Below are 15,385 nucleotides of genomic sequence, written 5' to 3' on the forward strand. Positions count from 1 at the left end.
ATAGGTGACAATGACTATCAAGAGATCATGCTTCAAGAAAAAAGACTTTCAAATCCAGAGAGAACATTCCAGATGGCTCCTGGAAGAGAACCTTATATGAAAGCCAGAGTCAGACTATAGAAGATGTGGAGACAGGAGGGGTGGGGGACTATTTACCTACCTAGCTATATACGCACATACATAGACACACACACACTGTGTATCCATGTCTAGTCTTCATTTAAAATGAAGTCAATTTAGTTAAGAGCTCATTACTCAAACTGAGCAAAGATCACAATTGCGTATGTCTGTTTTGCTTTGTGGGACTTCCCCGGTGTCTTGGTGGTAAAGAATCTGCCTGCCAATGCAGGAGATGTGGGTTCAGTTCTTGAGCTGGGAAAATCTCCTGGAGAAGGAACTGGCAATCCACTCCAGTATTCTTGCCTGGGAAATCCCACGGACAGAGGAGCCTGGCGAGCAACAGTCTATGGGGTCACGGACGAGTTAGGCACCACTTAGAGACTAAACAACAATGACGTTTCCACTTTGTAATGGTTTTTTACCAAGAAAGGTAGTTTTTTATGGTTTTATTTTTTTCTTTCAGTCTTACGTTTAAGTATGTACTTCAGCATGAGAATAGTGACTCTCCTCAACTGATTTTACATGAGTGATTTCAACTATCCAGTTATGTTACCCAGTAATTCTAGGATATTTATTTTATCCTAATCTGGGTCACTCTTTCATTTGTTGAAGGAAAAGACAATGCCCTTTCTGCCATGGACTGAATGTTTTCCTCAAATTCATATGTTGAAATCCTAACCCCCAACATGAAGATATTAGGGGGCATTTGGAAGGTAATTAGCACCCTTATAAAAGAGTTCTGAGACAGATGTCTTGTCCTCTCTGCCATATAGGGTTACAAGAAAAAGACAGCTGACTATTAAGCACCTCTCACCAGATGGATTCTGCAGCACCTTGATCTTGAACTTCAGACTCAAGAATTGTGAGGGATAAACTGATGCCATTTAAAAGCTACCCAATTTATGGAATTTTCTTTTAGCAACCTGAACAAAGACACTTTTCTTTCTACTTTATGACCATCAGACCCCTAACCAATAGCCCACAACTACATCCCTTACTTTTTGCAACCCCTGTAATCAACTCTTAAGTTGATCAACCCCCGTAATCTACCCTTAAGCTAGGAGGAAGTAAAGGAAGTTCCCAAAGAGGAAGAAAAATAAGAAAAAGAGGAAAGAGAACAGAATAAAAATAGACAAAAACTTCCTCTGGGCACATTAGGACAAATGAAAACCGGTATAAGATTTAGGTCCTCTCCATGTTCTGGGGTGATTTCAAGTCTCATCAGCCCTAACCAGGTTCTAATGCAGGGGGAGGGAGACTGGACTGGCAGACAAGATGTTTGAGCGTTATATCCCCTTCTGTGCTACACTGGGCTAAGCCGCCTCAGTTGTGTCCGACTCACAGCGACCCTATCGACTGTAGCCTACCAGGCTCCGCTGTCCATGGGATTCTCCAGGCAAGAGTATGGGAATGGATTCCATTTCCTACTCCAGGGGATCTTCCCGACATGGGGATTGAACCTGCGCCTCTTATGTCTCCTGTATTAACACACAGGGTCTTTACCACTAGCGCTACCTAGGAAGTCCATATCTCTTTTTATTGAACATCGAATACAGGGCAGTCCTTGTGCAAATATTTTGCATATGTTCTTGTTTCTCAAAACAAACCTGTGATACAAGCACCACACTCCACTTAGAGATATAACAGTGGAGGCGCAGGGAAATTAAGTGACTTTAATTAAGTCACTTAATTTATTAATTAATAATTAATTAATTCTTTAATTAAGTTAAAGAATACTGTCACTGCCAGGTCTACCTGTCCGAGTCAGATACGCTTCCATTGTGCTATGGTGCAGGCTACAGTCCATGGGTTGCAAATAGTTGGACATGACTGAGCAACTTCATTTTCACTTTCTTTCACTACAGTGATTAATGAATATAACTATTTAATGAGTTCCTCCTTTGTGCAGTTCTTTTGCTAAACCCTTTGTCTATATGCACTAGACAATTTAATACTTATAACTACCCTGTACACTGGGGACTATAGCTCCCCTTTTAGAAAAGAAGAAACCAAGGATCAGGCGAGTTAAGAGCATTGGTACAAGTCACATGTCCAAAAGCAAATTTGAACTAGGTCTGGGTTACTCTGACGTCCATATTTTCAACCACTTTGCTAGTGATTCTTGACCTTCATGGGTTCTTCTTAGATACCTTTGAGAATCTCATAAAAGCAACGGATTGTCAACTCTTAAAAATAAATATTTACATGAGGGTTCCTCCACAGCTGTACATTTGGACCAGACAATTCTTTGTAATAGAGAGCACTCATGTACTTTTTAGGATGTTGCATGTGCCCTCTGAAGCATATCCATGATTTCTGGTGGTCCAGTGGCCTTGCAGTTTAGTCCCTGCTGTGCCTTTGCTATGATTAGCAGTGACAATGCAAGCCTTCATCCACCTCTTGGGCCACTTTTTTATAGATCCCTTTACCTCTAAAGTTCTAATGAACACAGAGGAAAGAGAAGAAAGCCATGGCACAGAATGAGCCTCTGAAAAACATGAGTCAAGCATGAAGGAGTTGGCTGGCTAACCCAGGGGTAGCTGGCTGGGGCCCAAGGCCAGTCTACATTAGGCCAGGGTGTTGAGAGGATTAATCATGACCAGATATTGACTCCTTCCTATTCATTCTAATGGGGTCCTTGGTGAAGCCTTCAGGGACATCAACACTCAGGGCCCAAATCCCAAACCCTGACTTCAGGCTACACAGCAGCATTTCCTTGGAGTAGAGTGGGACTCCAGACAAGATGGCACCTGACTGAGGAAAAGGACTGTTCTGAACAAATATTTCTCAAGATCCTAAAATCACTCCATGATAACATCTGCTTATTGTATTTTTTGCGAAAAAAAAAAAAAAAAAATCCAACCTAGAAAGAGCCTTGTATTACAGACTGAAATAATTTAATTTCATTTTCAAACAATAACAATGAAAGGAAAAGAATAAATCAAGATTTTAAAGTATAGTTTTTAAAGTAAAGAAAAGGAATAAAGTTGGTAAGACCAGAAGCATGTGAATTCTTGCCTTGAAGGGCACCTATGTACATTAGTCACTGTTTTAGTTCACCCATCCTAACAAAATTTCAACCAAAACAAATGGCACCGGCCTTCAAAAATAAGAGCTCTATTTTCCAGATGCAACACATTGCCCTCTGGTGTACACACTGTGGTGATGTGGTCCATACTTTTCCTTTGCTCCAAAACGCCCTTTGCATTCCTGCTCACCGGTTCAATATCAATCCTTCAAAATAAGTCTCAGCAACTGCCTTCCATTTTCTTCCCTTCAGGCAGAATTGCTCCACGTCAACACCTATGGTTACTTTTATATTTGTTTACCATTTGTTATTGTTCTTCAGTTCTTCAGTTGTATCCAACACTTTGTGATTCCATGGACTGCAGCATACAAGTTTTCCCTGTCCTTCACCATTTCCCAAAGTTGCTCAAATTCATGTCCATTGAGTTGGTGATGCCATCAAACCATCTCATCCTCTGTCACCCTCTTTTCCTCCTGACTTCAATCTTTCCCAGCATCAGGGTCTTTTCCAATGAGTTGGCTCTTTCCCCAGGTAGTCAAAGTACATTGGAGCCTCAGCTTCAGCATCAGTCCTTCCAATGAATATTCAGGGCTGATTTCCTTTAGGACTGACTGGTTTGCTCTCCTAGCAGTCCAAGGAACTCTTAAGAGTCTTCTCCAAGTTTGAATGCATCAATTCTTCAGTGCTCAGCCTTCTTTTTGGTCCAACTCTCACATCCATACATGACTACAGGACAAACCATAGTTTTGACTATATGGACCTTTGTCGGTAAAGTAATGTCTCTGCTTTTTAGTACGCTGTCTAGGTTTCTCAGGAGAAGGCAATGGCAACCCACTCCAATACTCCTGCCTGGAAAATCCCTTGGACGGAGGAGTCTGGTGGGCTGCAGTCCACGGGGTCGCTAAGAGTCAGACACAACTGAGTGACTTCACTTTCACTTTTCACTTTCATGCACTGGAGAAGAAAATGGCAACCCACTCCTGTTTTCTTGCCTGGAAAATCCCAGGGACGGGGGAACCTGCTGGGCTAACATCTATGGGGTTGAACAGAGTTGGACACGACTGAAGTGACTTAGCAGCAGCAGCAGCAGCAGGTTTGTCATAGCTTTTCTTGCAAGGAGCCAGTGTATTTTAATTTCATGGCTACAGTCACCATCTGCAGTGATTTCGGCGCCCAAGAAAATAAAGTCCATCACTGTTTCCATTGTTCCCCCATCTATTTGCCATGAAGTAATGGGACCAGATGCCATGATCTTCGTATTTTGAATGTTGAGTTTTAAGCCATCTTTTTCACTCTCTTCTTTCACCTTCATCAAGAGGCTTTTTAGTTCCTCTAAGCTTTCTGCCATAAGGTGGTATCACCTGCATATCTGAGGTTATTGATATTTCTCCCAGCAATCTTGATTCCAGCTTGTGATTCATCCAGCCTTGCATTTCACATGATTTACTCTGCATATAAGTTAAACAAGCAGGGTGACAATATACAGCCTTGAACTACTTCTTTCCTGATTTTGAACCAGTCCGTTGTTCCATGTTCAGTTCTAACTGTTGCTTCTTGACCTGCATACAGGTTTCTCAGGAGGCAGGTAAGGTCTGGTATTCCCATCTCTTGAAGCATTTTACACAATTTGTGGTAATCCACACAGTCAAAAGCTTTGGTGTAGTCAATGAAGCAGAAGTAGATGTTGTTCTGGAATTCTCTTGCTTTTTCTATGATCTAATGGATATTAGCAATTTGATCTCTGGCTTTTCTGCCTTTGCTAAATCCAGCTTGTACATCTGGAATTTCTTTGTTCAAGAACTACTGAAGCCTTCCTTGGAAGATTTTGAGCATTACCTTGCTAGCATGTGAAATGAGTGTAATTGTGCGGTAGTTTGAACATTCTTTGACAGAAGGTCTACCATAGTCCTTACCGCATTTGCATTATTTATGTATTTATTATGCTACCAGCTTCCTGTACTATGGAATCAGTCTCTTCGCTTTCTGCATATATTCTATTACATATTGTATAACTTACAGTAGCTGTAGATGTTGTAGAAATCCTTGCTAAATTGAATCACTAGAAACATCTTTCATCAGCTGCTTTGACTTGGGGTAAGTTTCATCTCCAATGGACAAATTCAATAATATACAATACAAACTGTAATTATGAACAATTCCTGAGCCCAGGCTGGTTTGGATATACCGGCACATGCTCAGAGAAACTTTATAATTCTAAAAGTGAAGCTTGATTACTGACTGTGTACTGGTTCAGTATCCTCTCATTTAGCTATTGCAAAATTTTAAGTTATCTAATTCAGTTATTATTTTATGAGCCTCACTCCATTTTATGTAGCAAATGAGTGAAGTTCCAGCAATGTACCATTTATTCAGCATCTGTGGCATGTGAGACTTTTCTTTTTTTAATTATAGATAACTGAAGAGTATTTTTAGAGCCTCAGATATATATAATCTAAACCGTTTTGATATAATGTATCATAATTCTTTCCTTTTAAAGACCTACTGGAAACATATGGGATATAAATAAACATATTGCAATTTACAGCCTTCACTGTAGTCATGAGTGAATTTTACAGTTTCCTTAGCAAGAAGTTTCAGAAGCAGTGACTCAAGAGCCGTCGCTGGTATTCGTGGTCTACTTTGCAGCAACAGTACTCTGTGCTTGTTTTACATTTTTGCTGTTTCTTGTCCTTTCAGCTTCTTCTCTATCCCTTCCCATCTCCTTCCTGATTTTCTGTTTTCAGTTTAGTTTGGCCTAGAAAACTGGATAATAGAAGCTTATTAAGGTGCATGGGTTGTATGAATCAAGAAGATTCTGCATGAATGCTTAACTAGATTAGAATCTCAGAAGCCTTTTCAACTTAACGAAAGGATCTTATTTATTCACTTGAAGAAGAAGAAGAAAGCTCTGTTCTCGATTGTGCTAAGATTGATAAAAATCTGGCTTCTTAAAAAAATGGACCCAGAGCAGAATGCTTGGACCATACTCTGACCACATTATGAACTCAATATCTCTTACAAATACCCACAATATAGGTGAATATAGGTTTTCAGGTAAAAGATACTATTTTCAGAGTCAAAGTAACATGATCATGTTATACCAACTTTTGCAGATAATAATTTCATTTTTGATTGGGTCTAAAAACATATTTTTAAGCCTCTGAAGACAATAATAGAATTCAAAGTACACATCAAAAAGACCTAGAGTTCTAAAAGTTTATCCATCATGATACAAATGTATTTGCATTTCCATATATAAAATAAATATCTGAAAATGATAAAACTTAGCAAGAAAAACAATGATTGATACTGGTATTATGAAAATTTTAAAGTAATGTTATATCTCTATAAAATAGTTACTACTGCAGAAAACCCATAATGATAAGCCTGAGTATATTAATTAACACATATTAACATTTTTGACTTTTATCTAAAAAAGGAAATTTATTTAAAATATATGTCATAATATAGTTGATAATTCTTTCTTCTTGTTTAAATTACTTGTTTTATTTTTTAAAGCAGAGTTCTTATAATGATGATGAATTTTTCCAGGCAGAGTTCCTGCTTTTAGTTGTTCATAGAATATCACATTTTTGTGGTGAGTATGAAATATTAGAGTTTGGCTTCTAACAGTTGAGGATTTGCAATGAAGCTGTTTATACCCAGATTGTATGGTGTTTTTGGTAAGAGGTAAAAACCTGGAAGACATGACTATAGGTAATGATCTTAACAGTTCTCTTCCAGTAGAAAACACTATCAATTTTAAGAAAAATGGATAGCTGAAGAAATCATTTAACATTCGTGTTCCTTAAAATGCTGTCCTTTTTATCTTCCTTTGAATTCATTAATTATAGATCCACCACATGATTTATAGATGCAAGCAGAAATGGAGGTGGAAATTACTTCTGCTAGGAACTCCTACCGGACTCCTTTTAAGTAGGTTAGATGCTATTCAACCAACATTCCCCATTACAAAGAGACATGGATATTCAGGATCAAACATTGTATTCCCATAAATTCTAGAACTGTGCATATTATCTCCCAAAATTCATAATTAAGTCATTTTAAAATAGAGGGATTGCTTGTATTAGTTAAGTTTTTTAACCTATTATGAAATGGCATAGATCTTGGAATTCTGCATCAGGCAACCTCTGCAGTGGTTGTATTCCAGATTTCCTAACCACACAAGAGTCAAATTACTTAAATTATGTCTATTTCATATTCTGAGTGCATGCATTTGCAATTAGCTATGTCAGGCATTTTTCTTTCATTTAATTTCATCATCATCAAGTAGTATTTATTAAGCACAAACCTGGCTAATTAATTTTCTAGAGAATAACAGGTATTCTTAAATTCATTCTCTTTAAGAGCCCTTAAATAATCTACCTGATATATGACATTTTTACCTTAGCAAAAGCTGCCTTTAAATTTTAATTTTTGCATTATTGTTTCAAAGTTTCAATAGAACACATTACACTTCCAAAGTGAGTATATTCAAATGAAAAGAAATCTTTCATAATTAGTATTGATAGAACAGACTGCATGAAATTTTTATTTCTAAAAAAGGATTTTAATATTGTACATGAATTTTTAAAAATACCATCATTCTAGTTATATATTTTCTAAAAGTAATTCATTTTTAAGATAGAAATAGAAGAAAACTAAATAGATTTAGTATCAGTTCAGTTCAGTTGCTCAGTTGTGTCCAACTCTTTGTGACCCCATGAATCACAGCACGCCAGGCCTCCCTGTCCATCACCAACTCCCGGATTTCACTGAAACTCATGTCCATCGAGTCGGTGATGCCATCCAGCCATCTTATTCTCTGTCGTCCCCATCTCCTCCCGCCCCCAATCCCTCCCAGCATCAGAGTCTTTTCCAGTGAGTCAACTCGTCGCATGAGGTGGCCAAAGTATTGGAGTTTCAGCTTTAGCATCAGTCCTTCCAATGAACACCCAGGATTGACCACCCCCAGAATGGACTCGTTGGATCTCCGTGCAGTCCAAGATTTAGTATAGCCTAACTTAATAGACTTAAAAATACATTTTCTCTATATAAAAATTCAGTTAACAGAGTATATCAAAAGCAAAGGAAAAGAAAACTCATCTGTGAATTCAAAATGTTTAGTAAATGAGGATGAATGTATGTGAGGCCTTCAAACTGATTATCCAGACTTTACATGTGCTTCTTTGGAAAAAGAAAAAGCTCATTTTTATGTAGATTTTGGGAGAGGCTTTTCTCAAGTTATTAATTTTTCTAACTGTACAAAGATAATATTTTGTTTCATTTACCAGTAATAACAACACAATATTCAAATTCCAGTCACAAGAATTAAATTTTAGAAAAGCATCCTCATGAAATCCTAATTACATTCCATTCATAGTTCTCAGTTCATGAGATGTATGTGTACTATATATGTATGTATATATGTATAAATGTATGTTTATATAAAACATACAGCATGCAAAGTTGTATCTAGTATATATTTGGCTCTGGAAGCAATTTACTACACTTCAGGGGCAAATGCCCAGGAAGAATGACAGAAACTAAAAATGAATTTCAAACATTTAAGGCATGTTACTGGTGGCTCAGACTTTGATCCCTGCATCGGGAAGATCCCTTAGAGAAGGGAATGGCTACCCACTTCAGTATTCTTGCCTTGAAAATTCCATGGATAGAGGAACTTGGTGGGCTATAGTCCATGGGGTCACAAAAGAGTCAGACACGACTGAGCGCCTAACATTTTCACTTTCACACTTTCACTGTTTAAGCAGTTCAGTAGCAATACTCTAAGCTGTATTTGGCTGTTATGGTCAGTGGTCACTTTGGCTATACATTGAAAAGTATAGCTCAAAAGGATGCTTCCGAGGGGTCTACAAGTGACTCCACAGACTACATCTGTCACAAATGACACAAATGAGAGATTGAATGATAGAAAGCAACCACCAGAGAGACAGGCTCTTGCATATGTATGGCTGAGCCCCTTTGCAGGTCACCTGAAACTGTCACAACATTGTTAACCAGCTATTGTGCTGCGTACTAAGTCACTTCAGTCGTGTTTGACTCTGTGACCCTATGGACTGTAGCCCACCATGCTCCTCTGTCCATGGGATTCTCTAGGCAAGAATACTGGAGTGGGTTGCCATTCCCTTCTCCAGGAGTTCTTTCCTAACCAGGGATTGAACCCATGTCTCTTATGTTCCTGCATTAACAGGTAGGTTCTTTACAACTAGCGCCATCTAGGATAAAACAAAATAAAAAGTTAAGGAAAAAAAAGAAGGCCCTTAATTATAGTCACAGTTATCCAGGGGTTTTACATCTGGTTAGAAGTAGCCTATCTTTGTTTACACCAATGGAAATCCCCAGGAGAATCCAGCATAGAGAAGCCACAGGAAGAATTTGGTCATACTTTTCAAAGTAGTTTCGGTTTCCATCTTCCCTAAAGGGGAAAACACCTTGAGAACCAATTAGTGGTAGGAAGGGCCAGGAGAAAAAGAGTGTGCTCTGGCGGAAAGATTATTTTGTTTATTTCACGTAAAAAACTTTGGGCCAGATGCTAACGTGGATGTTCCCCATGCTTATCTCCTCTCTGCCCCAGGGACAGAGTGGTCTGATACACGTGTATATTCTGAACAGAGATGGGAATAAAGTCTCCAAACAATTTTTCTGACCTAATCCTGAATCACAGAACAGGTGGCAATTTTCTGAGGAGCAACAGTGGATTATTCGAACAACAGAAGGAGAACAGGAAAATACTTTCCTCTTTCCCTGTTAACCAGATTTCTTGTGAGCAAAGCTCTAGGCCTCTACCCTCTGCACTGTAGAAAGTAAACAAGACAAATGGATACTAAACATTCACAATAAGGCTAAATTCATGATGGATGCCTCTTACTATTTAAGATCAACTATAAATATGCTGTCCAGTAGTTTTTAATGGTGTGATTATCTGACTCAGCAGACCAGTGTCAGGAAAGAAATTTACATAAATGAAAAGTGAAATCTTCCTGCAAGAAACAGGCCCGTTAGAAATTGCTTAGGTAAGGAGATGCTCACTTACACAAACGTGGATATACATATTAAACCTGCTCTCCAATATCTGCTTGAGCTGAAGTTATTGCCCATAAAAAAGCTAAGATGTTTGCTCTTAATTTCCAAAAATTCATTTCAGTTTCAATTTTACTTGGAATAAATTCTGTAAATAGAGCTGTCACGAGGAATAAGAATAATGCCAAGCTGGTATCCACAAACGTAACCAAGACTCATTCTTAAATACAGCACATGTTTAGATGGCCTGGCTAAGGATGATACACGTGATATAAGACAACTCCAGGACAACAGCCCCTGATCTCTGGAAATATGGATAGATAAGATCAAAGAGCCTTCATCACAGGACAGCAAAGCACAGACTCTGAAGTCGGACTGCCCGGGGTTCACACGTTGGTTTAAGTGATTTCTGGCCTTGTGAACAAAGGAGAGGCACTAACCACTGAAAACTTGAATTTCTCCTTGACAAGATGGTACAATAATAATGCAGTATGGATGTGAAGAATAAATTTAGAGAATCCACCTAAAATACTTATTACATGGTCCAACAGATATTAAGCATAAAACAGAAAAAATGTTAGTTGATAATGTTACTGTAATTATTACTATCATTTTCCTTCTGCTCCATAAAGAAGGCTGACTGCTGAAAAACTGATGCTTTCTAACTGTGGTGCTGGACAAGAATCCTTAAAGATTCCCTTGGACAGCAAGGAAACCAAATCAGTCAATCTGAAAGGAAATCTACCCTAAATATTCACTGGAAGGACTGATGCGGAAGCTGAAGCTGCAATACTTTAGCCACCTGATGTGAAGAGCTGATTCATTGGGAAAGCCCCTGATGTTGGGAAAGATTGAGGGCAGAAGGAGAAGGGGGCGACAGAGGATGAGATTGTTGGATGGCATCTCCAACTCAATGGACGTGAGTTTGAGCAAACTCTGGGAGATGGTGAAGGACAGGGAAGCCTGGTGTGCTGCAGTCCATGTGGTGGCAAAAAGTTGGACACGACTGAGTGACTGAACAACAACTACCCTTCTGCTCCCAGTGCTGCATTTCTGAGCCTGATGGAGAGAGTCACAGACTGGATGAATGACTCCAATTCCTCACCGACTTCTCTAGACCCACACCTTTGTCACAGGCTCACTGTGGGTGGACTGTATTTTTCTACCCCTTGGACTGACCATGTATTCAGTCATATGACTTGTTTTAGCCACCAGTATGTATGAGAAGTGACAGTAGGCCAGCTTGGAAACCAGATGTAAGGAGGCTTCAAGGGTCTTGGACATCAGCTAGCCTGGTAGCCCAAGGTGCAGTTATAATATGTGGAGTACACTCAGATCTGTAGAAATATTGTGTGATAGAGACAGGTCAGCCTCAATCACAGCCCTTTCAGTTACTATGCAGAGCCATCGGGGAAATAAAAGCTTAGAAGTATGTTACTGAAATGTTGTCATTACTTATTATGCAACAGAAGCTAACTGATCCAGGAGTACATTAAATGTTGTCTAACCCCAGTGCATTTCTTCTTCTCCAAAGAAAAAGACACTAGCTCAGTGTCCAGGTCTGAAGCAAAGTGAAATGATGTTTGAGGCGACAAATGCATTAATAAAGCAAGGACCCTAGGACCAGGGGGGCTCCTATAAACTCTAATTATGCCTTCCTGGTTTTTGAGTGGGAGAGGACATATGTGAGTAATACCAAGATGATTTTAAAATGGCTAACATTTATTAAGTTTATCATAGGCATGGTGCTAGGCATTTTAAACCTATTGTCTCTTTTTGTACTCACAAGAGCACCGGGGACAGGCAGTACTAATTTTATTCACTTTATACATGAGGAAACTGAGGCACATTAAAGACAATTGATTTGCCTGCATTCACTGAGGGTGAGAGCAATGAAGGCAGGATTTAAGCTCAGAAAGTCTCACGGCATGGCACGAGATGATAAAGATGACAGTCCAGATTGCAGACAATAAGCACAAACTTGTTTTCCCTCTCTCTGTAATCACTTAACTGCATTGATCACATGTGTATATTACTTTATTCAATCCTTAGAAACCTATATGCTAGGTATTATTATTAATGGTGCCCTAGTTGGAGCGTATGGTGGTAGGGTTGCATTTGAACTCAGGCAAATCTAGTTAACCATTAAATTATGGTAACAGCTAAGTTCATGTCGCCCACCCCAGTATGAAAGGGCAGAATCATATTCTTTTCTTTTTATCTGGAAATTTATAAGCTTCTCTAAGTTCAAAGGCAAATATGCGTTCCTAGCAACATGGGTCTTCTAGTGTATAAAATGTGATTAATGACCTTTAATTTATGCTACTTTCTCTCAGACTCCACTGAGCTTTCATTCTTGCAAGCACAAGGAGTAGAGTTTCTTATTTGTTGCTTTGATATTGACTAGCTTTCAGTTTTGCTTTTCTAATTGTGTATTGTTAGGTTCAATTTTGTTAGGTTATAAATTCATAAGAATCCTAACAGTGATAAAAATAACATAAAGTATGAAAACAAAGTGTTACCCAGATCTGTTCACATATACATTTCCTGAATCTGGCAAGAAAGCCTCAGTGGTCTCAAGCCTTCAGAAATTTTCTTTATCCAGTCCCCAAACAAAATAGTTAACGTTTCTAAGTATCTTTACATTGATGGGCAAACAGCATTCCTACGTACCTTAAAAGCGGCACCTCCGTGGATGATGGACTTGATAAAAATCCCCAAGTCTGTTCCAGTTTCTCGAGATTTGTTCCCTTTCAGGCTCACCCCAAGACCAGCAGAACCGGAATCATTCAACGGGATCTCAAAGGTAAGTTGCTCAGTTGTTTCCAGGGAGAATGCACAACAGTCAGGTTCTCCTTTCTGTTGGAAGTGTACACGAAAAGAATGAAGGAGGAGAAAGCAGGTAAGTATCAATATTCACATTCTCAGATGGTCAAACACAGATGCAACTGGCAAGACAAGATGACTGGATCTCTGCTTAACAGCTGGAATAATGCCCCCAGTGGCAGAGGGCAGTCTTCTCTCTCTGCAGGAGCCTCCATCACATGGATGGAGTGGAGGGGATAATTCTTGGGAATAATATTTGGTGATGGTCAAAAGAGAGGATCTTTGGTCAAGGCAATTTGAAACATACCAAAAGTATTTGGAAATTCAGTAGAATAGTCTCAATAATTAAAGGGACTGGATATTACCTAGGGAATCTTAAGTATTAGAATAGACATTAGAGATAATGTAATCTCAATACCTTCATTTTGCAGATGAAGAAACAAGAACTTAGCGTAGAAACCTGCTACAATTCAGGGGAATATTTCGCTTATATAATTTAAAACATACCATTTACCACGGAAGCAATCCTATTGATAAAGATTGTCAATAGGACACAGAGTACTGAAAAAAAAATGTTAATTTTAAAGTTAAAGATGTGATTCTCACTGAATTGAATTTCACTTTGTCAAAACTCATGCCTTAAGCTTGCTTCTTTGGATAAAATAACTTGTTGGCATCTGATTTTTGAACCTAAACAAAAACGATAATGCACAGAAATATTCATGTTCTCTTCGGCAAATGACACTTAGCCACAAGCCTAGCCATTCTAAAAAAAAAATATATATATATATATATATATATATATATATATATATATATATACACAGTATGGTGGCAAAAGGCATAATCAGGGGTCAGGTCTCCAGAGAGAAACACACACTTAATCATACTTGGTCCACAGTGTTTTCAAATATACAAGAGTAGGGATAGAAAAGTGCTGTCCACATGACAAAGAGTATAGGGCCCCCTTCTGCATTCCTCCCAAGCTTGCAGAAATGTGAAACTCTGCCCCAGCGTTTAAATGAAAAATTTGAAAATGAGATAGCCCTGGAAACCATCAAGTCATTCTAGGGTCGGTAGTTCCTTCCTCTCCATAATTATGTTTAGAGACTCTCATCTTAAGGTCACTTTGAGGGATGCTTATGTAGAATTATACATTTTAAAAATTACCATGAATGTCTGAATGTCAGTCACAAAATAACAACTATAAAATCAGAAGTAGCAAAGAACCCACAATTAAAACAGGATTAAGAGGTCTGATCATAGCCAGATCTACTGACATGACATCTCTAACTCCTCCCATGAAGAGAAATCCCATGTCTAGCTTAGGAGAAAAAGTTTGTTCATTTAATTTCATTGTAAATGAAGTTAACTATAAAGATTTTGACAATGGGTAGTTTCCAAGAAATGAAACTTTATTGTTTAATTTAATAAACCTATTACAAGTTAGCCCTTTTAACTAACTCATTATATTATTATCCAAAAAACAAACAAACAAATTCCATTATTCAATACCAAGTAGCTGTCTTTTTTTCCAATGGAATGCCAGAGTTAAATACTAAATGTAAACTATTAGCCTTTATCTGTGCCCCCCAAAACGTTCAGTTTAGAATCCATAACATTTTCAAAATCATTTATGAATACAGGTCTCTCTGGAATTTGGTTCATTTCAATCTAATCAAGTTCTGCTGAATTAGGTATGAATGAAAGAATGGCTTCTCACTAGAAGTTTGTGAACATTGTTTTAGAGAAAAACTACAGAGTTTCTCTGGTTTTCATCCAGTGAAAAAGTGACATGAGGACAAGTTTCGCTTGAGTAACACCTTCAAACCACTCTTCTATAATCCGCTCTCTGGTGGTGATTGTATCTCATTCCCAATAAGACTGAGGGCCACTATTTGTACTAATGCCTTTCATTTATTACATAAGTGGTAAAAACAAAATAGAAATTAGGTGGTATTATGGTTATCTCTTCATGTGAAACAATTTACTCTTTTAGTCTCTGATGTCTGAGAGCTAGAACTATAACTACAAAAACAAACTAGTGGCTAAAAATGTTTGAGTGGTTCTGTGCCAAGTGCAATACACATTCTCTCCAGAACAATCCTGTGAGGTTTATTGCGAGGCCCATTTTACAGATGAGGAAACTGAGGCATGCAACATATAAGTATCATGCTTACAGTTCAAAAGATCTATCCACGTTGGAACTTGAGTCCAGGCAGTATGGTGCCTGTGATAGACTCTTAACTGCTGTACTATTTCTCAACTTCTGCAGGCCACTGTGACTAGACCTAGCCACATGAAATCCCAAGATATATTTCTATAATGACAGTAAGATGTCATTCAATTTCACACTCTCCACTCAAC

General features: G+C 38.3%; 1 protein-coding gene across 1 annotated transcript in view; it reads right to left on the bottom strand.

Annotated features, from left to right (window-relative positions):
* Positions 1 to 15,385, bottom strand: part of PARD3B (par-3 family cell polarity regulator beta) — a 1,186,757-nt gene that overhangs the window by 471,879 nt on the left and 699,493 nt on the right. Inside the window, exon 11 of the mRNA XM_055396969.2 lies at positions 12,866 to 13,051. Within this exon, the coding sequence (XP_055252944.2) occupies positions 12,866 to 13,051 (186 nt within the window). The remainder of the gene's footprint in view (positions 1 to 12,865; positions 13,052 to 15,385) is intronic.

Source organism: Moschus berezovskii, chromosome 2 (genome assembly GCF_049115385.1).
Source record: "Moschus berezovskii isolate FMDL1 chromosome 2, NW_MosBer_1.0, whole genome shotgun sequence".
Lineage (NCBI taxonomy): Eukaryota > Metazoa > Chordata > Mammalia > Artiodactyla > Moschidae > Moschus > Moschus berezovskii.